Here is a 6,204-nt window from a genome sequence, read left to right as displayed (position 1 = left end):
GTCAGCATATCCAGCCCTTAAGTGGAGATGTAGCCAGGCAGCTCTGTGCGGTGCCCATGCCTGCAGGTTCTCCGCCAATGAGAGCTGCGGACCCAACCCTGGGGATGGGGACAGCATGCACAGCTTCCCTGATTACCCCATGCTTAGAGGGCAGACATGCTGGCCGCTTCCAGGAAGCTGTGCAGAACCAGGGTAGGCAAGGAGCCTATCTTAGCCCCGCTGCACCACAGACTGGACTTTTAACGGACTGATGAGCGGTGCTGACCAGAGCTGCCAAGGTCCCTTTTCGACCAGGCAGTCCGCTCAAAACCCGGATGCCTGGCAACTCTACTTGTGGGACTTAAGGAGCTGTAATATTTTAAGGACCTCATCGCAGTTTTGAACAGTCAGAATTTTTGTAAAGTTTTATACCTACTGGGACAGGGCCTTGGGAGTTCGACCCGTGGGGAAGTCCATGCACGGCCGTCATGTTTGATAGGGCTAGTACCTCAGTGCCAAATTTCAGTGGCCTGTATTTAAGGAGCTCCCAGTCACCTGTGACAACCACCACCAGGCCTACTATGGTTAGCAGCTTTTACACTGAAAGTGACTGAATAATTAGAAGTGCCAGTCAATCACGTTTGAGGGGAAAAGCTGAAGAAGGGTCTCTGACAAACACCTGGAATCAGGCAGAGAGGAATGTCTGTACTCCAAGTGAGCTTGTTCAGATCAGAGTTCAACAGCTCGAGGATCAAGCCAAGAAACTAATGGTAAAAAATAGTAAGTGAAGAAAGCAGCGCACACAATTCCTGCTAATGCACTGGTTGTACCTTTATTGTTTCACCTCGTTCACTAACAGTTCAGTGGTGCAAGGTTACCATACACAGTTAGATATCTGCATTGCACACCTAAGGCTATACAGCAAATGGATCAGAATTAGTACAAATACATGAACTATATTTACATTTTGTATACTCAAGCTCCAAACATCAGATATATTTACAAAATAAAACATGAGAATGAAAATCAAATTAATAATGTACAGTGTTGCTGATGCACTCCTTTGCTGGGATGAGATCAGTTTGCAAAGAGATTTGTTCAAGAAGGCTACTTATGCTATAGTGTCTACCATGTGTGGAGGACTTGAATAGGGAGAATGAAACATTGGTTAAAAAAAATAGGTATTTCAGTGCAACAGCATTTCTAATGTCCAAAGTCAGGAACATTAACAGACTGCACATGGAGTATGTGCTCTGAACAAGCAGAGTGAAAATTAAGGCCTCATCCTGAGAAGTGCTGAGCATCCGTAACTTCCCCAATTCCCAACCTTTGGCTTCAACAGGAACTGGGGGTAGCTTAGTACCTCAGGGCAGGCCATTAATTTGGCAACACTAAAAACAGAGGTCCTATAACCCTCCAGACCCACAAGCTTGAGTGCACAGCTTCTCTCACTGATTGAAGCAAATTTAAAATTAATATTGACACACGGTTAAGTAATCTGTTTAGTGTTAGATTGTTTTTAGGCCTCCAATACTTAGAACTCATAAATGGCCTTCTGAACAAAAATCTCTCATTTCTGTTCTCGAACAGCTGATGTTTCTGTTTTACAAGGAAGCACAAAATGAATACATTCCTGCTACGTACAGTACAGTTCAGACCATATACGGGGTAATTAGCCACAATGGAGAGATGCAACACACAGAAGTTAGAGTCCCATTTAAATACATTCTGCAAACCTTTCAAGAGCAGCAGCATTAATATCCTTCCTTTAAGCAGCAGGTTAACAACTGCATCTTTAACAAAAGAGAAAAAATCCAGAACAATACAACTAACACAAACTGATGCTGCGTAAGTACCAGAGTGATGCATAGGCAGTATTAATTGCAGAGTACCAGCGGGTTCTATACCCAGGATAATGCTCTCTTCCTTATCTAATGTGCAATTAATTACAGATGTATAAATATACAATACATTACATAAAAAATTAAATATCCCTGTAAATTAGATAACAAGCAGCAGAAAGTAAAGTCTTTGCTTTGAAACACCTCACTGAGCAGTAGTAAAGATTTGCGACATGGGCATGACAAACCTTCCCAGTGGTTTGGAAATCCTCTCCCTTCCCTTCTGCATCCCTGGATTAAGGATTTTGTTTAAAAAAATGTAAAGTGCATCTCTAAAATACAGTATCAATTCTTTTTAAAATAAAATGGCTTGTGGAACTTAAACACTAGTGTCATATTTTCACTGGCCTTTGGGTCATTTCTCCCCTTCCATTATTTGATTACATTAAAAACCCAAACTAGAGGTGTGCCTGCAATCTTAACTTTTTCCGAGGGACATCCTTTAGGATCAGTGCCCATGCTCAAAAGGTTGGGTGGCCCATGGCATGGTGCCCACTTTCCAGCAGCAAGTCCCAAGAGCTGGCTGACTCCAGGGCGGCCTGCATGCAGGTGAACCATCAAAACAGCTTAGTTGGATTTTTAAACTTCAGGAGGGGCGACAGTTTTCCCTGCCCCACGCATTTTTTCCATTTTAAACTCTTTGGGCTAGAACAGGAAGCCTGTACAAAAATATGAATTTCAATTAATTAAAAAAAATCTAATATTTTTCTACTTCCTAATTTAAGGACCAAGGAACACTGCCATTCCAGAGCAAAGCTCCATTACCAGTGAGAGACTCTAGGAGATTCGTCTCCTCTTACATCAGACTGGAAGGTGGTACTACCCTCTCTGAACTCTCTACAGATTATGGGGCTTTAGGAAATGTAGAAACTTAAAAATAGAATTTTACACTTCCAGTGACCTTTGATCCACATACAGATCAGGCCACCGGAAGCTGCCTGCAGTCCTCAAATACAGGAGAGTGAAATTTATGCAACACATTTGTAACATTTCAGTTCTGTGGTATTAAGATACCCATCTGCCACCTCCTGTTTCCTAAGGAGGGTCCCTTAATCACGTTTATACATAATACATACATTTATAAATAGAGTTTAGCTAATTTTCCAGCTTCTGGCCTATCCAAAGCAAAGACTTTGCAAACTAGTTTTGTTCTAGTTAAAAAAATAAAATAAAATAAAATGTTCTCAGTGCGTCACATAATACCACCATCGAATCATCACCATCCCTCCCCTTCTCAGAAAGGTCCCACCGTCATTACTGATGGTGGCAGCAGCAGCGACTTAGTGCTTAAAATTAACCTCTAGTTCATTCTTAAAACAATCCTGAAATCTGCTTAACTCCAGCTCAGGGAGCCTCTTCCTGCACTAGCAGTCTTGGTTTGTGCACACACTGGAAGTGCATATTGTGTCTGTTACATAACAAAGAACATTATCACTGTGTTAGGGTCACACAATTAAAGAACAAAATGCTACAAACAAACAAATGAAAACAAATGCTTTCTGTGTGATGCTCTTGGGTCCCTATGACACTCCCCCACTGCAGATTCCTGTTCTGGAAGGAGCTAGGGGATTGCAGGAGAAGGGGTGAGCTCACAGCTTAGCTTAATTACCATCATATAAGGTATAAAGATATGTCCCAGCAAGCATCAGACTTCATCTTCCTGCTCCTTTTTTAACTAAGGTTTTATGAGGTCCCACTATGCATTGCGCTTTGCAGCAGAAGCAAAGCAGTGCATGAAGCTGGAATAAAGTTGCTCTATTGAGAATCCCTCATGCTTCTGGCCACAAAAACTCCAGTTGGTGGCATGATTAGGTAACAAGGAGTGATCTGAATGAAAACTACCTTCCTGAGGTGGAGTGATCAGAGGACCTTTTCTTGCATGTGCCTAGGATAGTGAAATAAACCCCCTTTGCCACTCCCAAGGGCTATAAACTTAATGAGAGCTCTGTACATCCTCACCCCCCTGGCATTCCACTCCCCAGAGTGAGTTGCTGAAGTATAATGAAGGGGTTTTGATGGATGCTAAAAATAACTCCCCTGCAGCCACCAAGAAACCTAAGCTGGAAATTCACCTCCCAGAGAAAGGAAACTTACTATGTCTTTGGTGGAAGGCCTGAAGGGGCAGGGGGTCAAGGTTTGTCTAAGAGACCTTGTATCAAATTAGCAATAGCTGCTGCTGCCCAAGGGGATCTTACAACAGGCACTTGTTACACATTGGTGACCAGGAATAGGAGTCTATTTGGTCTCTCTTCAGGAGAGACTATCCTCCTGCCCACAGAATTTAGGGAGAAGGGCTGGAGGCAGCTGAAGAAAAAGGAGGAGAAGGTGGTGGTGATACAAGCAGAGATGTGATCTTTTTTCCAAAGAGAAGCAAAAGCTCCCTCCCATCCTGAAGCATGCAGTGGCTGGAGAGTGCTGCAAGCACTAGGTTTTACAGGAGACAGTGGAGAGAAGATACTTTCCCATCATCAGATTGGATATCATCCAAATTGGAGAAAGGAGGGTAGTATGCACAAGGTGGGAGCAGGGAGGCCCCCATTTCAGAAGTACTCCAAGAGTATATGCCAGATGCATTTTTCAGAGAAGCTTTCCAGGCCATGCTGGCTGGTTTCTGTTTTAAAGCTAATCAAACAGGGAAGGGAAAAGTCACTACTACAGTAACTCTCAAGACCAAAGGTAGAGACAAAAGGGAAGCATCTCCCCATCCTTCTGGTTAATTCCTGCATATGCTCCAGAGAACCACCACACAGGGATTTTTCCACTTCCCACTTTCCTTCATTAGCATCACCTCAAAGAAAAGGCTAAGGCCCTTCAAATTTCAGGATTTGCACCCAATGCTTCAGTGATAACCTCCTTTCCCAATCAGGAGGGACATGACCACATTGCCTGCAGATGGTTACCACAAACACCACTTGCTCTGCTCAAAAGAGGGGCAGAGAAGTGCTTATGTTTTGGGGAACTTTATAAATTAACAGTGCCAATCTAGACCCCTATGGCAAGAGCCCACGGGGCAGTTTCTTCCAGCCTGCTGCTACATCACTCAGGGTCTGCTCCTGTTCTCCCCTCAATCTAGACAGCATCAGACCTTGCTCTGACCTGCTGAATACCAAGAATTCCTCCATCTCCAGAATTAACTCAAAATTCCTGGATATCTGGGGTTTAAGATTCAAGTCCAACCTGGATGGGTTGAATTATCTTGTGTGTCAGCTCTCACAGGGGGTTAAATGACAGGCAAGACTTAGGAAGCCTCAAGAGCAGCGGCAGCTTCTAGCTGGGTAACGCCATGTTTAGATGCTTAGAAGGAATCATTTTTCCCTAGCCTAAGAATCTTGTCCTGAGGGCAGCATTGTGGTTACCGCAAAGTCATAAAATAAAGAAAAACCTAAAGCATTTCAGACAGATAACACTGAGGACAGTGGTACAGACATCAAAGAGTCAGTTGGAATGGGAAACCAATAGTCTTAAGGAAAAGACAAAAAAAAAAACCTTTTCTTTTTAAAGTCGTGCAATATTCACTAGATCCTTTTTTTTTGTTTTTTCCTTTTGTTTTGGCCACATGCTACTAGTAGGATTCTCAGCACAGATGAAAAAAAAGGGGGGGTAGGGTTAGAATAGCTAGAAAAAGTGCTGAAGGAGGTGGGGAGGGAATGGAAGTTAAGCCACAGGATTACATACAAGAGAAACCATCAAGAATCACACAGAGAAATGAGAGGTAACACTTTATCTATCAGAAGGCGTGTTAGAACAGATGAGAACGTCACATGGACTCAGTACTTCAGCAGGCCTGTGCGTCTTCGGGCCAGTTTTGACCTGCACAAAACAAAGGAAAAAGGATCAGCTAGCTTGGCATTACCTCCTGAGCCTCATTCTTCCTCCCTCCCGGTCATTCTTTACCTTCTTTTCTACCACATCTTGATGTTATTTCATCTATGCTTATTTTGCATTTTTTTACCAAAGGTAAAAATATGTAAGAGTGATAACTTGGCAGCTGTACTTGCTGCCCCAGTGTCCTTGTGAGGGAGATGGGATCAGGTAGGAACTGCAGTTTAAGAGCTCCTCTCTCTATGCCAATAACACAGTTGGGTTCTCAATGAGCTTTTTAGTAAAATGAAGACCGATTTTTTTCTAGCGGTACTGTGTTACAGTGCCTTCAAGGGAGAGCCAGGAACCTCTGTAGCCCAGCTGACAAGGTGGCATTTTTGGTGTAGGCTAGAATGCAGGGACTCTTGGGAGAAAGACAGCAAGAGGAAGGAGGAGGGAGAGTTCTTCTGCGTCACCCTACAATCTGGCCAAACAGAGAAGCAGCCCAGACCTACCAGCAGCT

The 6,204-nt window shown here is 43.4% G+C and overlaps 1 protein-coding gene across 9 annotated transcripts in view; it reads right to left on the bottom strand.

The window, feature by feature from the left end:
- Window positions 1-785: 785 nt before the first annotated feature.
- KIF1B (kinesin family member 1B) overlaps window positions 786-6,204 on the bottom strand; it is a 137,525-nt gene continuing 132,106 nt past the window's right edge. For all 9 annotated transcript variants that reach the window (XM_034753468.1, XM_034753471.1, XM_034753469.1 and 6 more), the window contains one exon: window positions 786-5,690. In XM_034753468.1, the coding sequence (XP_034609359.1) occupies window positions 5,648-5,690 (43 nt within the window). In that variant the 3' untranslated portion in view covers window positions 786-5,647. The remainder of the gene's footprint in view (window positions 5,691-6,204) is intronic.

This window comes from Trachemys scripta, chromosome 19 (assembly GCF_013100865.1).
Source record: "Trachemys scripta elegans isolate TJP31775 chromosome 19, CAS_Tse_1.0, whole genome shotgun sequence".
Taxonomy (NCBI): domain Eukaryota; kingdom Metazoa; phylum Chordata; order Testudines; family Emydidae; genus Trachemys; species Trachemys scripta.
The sequence above is the reverse complement of the archived record's forward strand: the minus strand, read 5'-3'. Positions and strand labels throughout refer to the sequence as shown.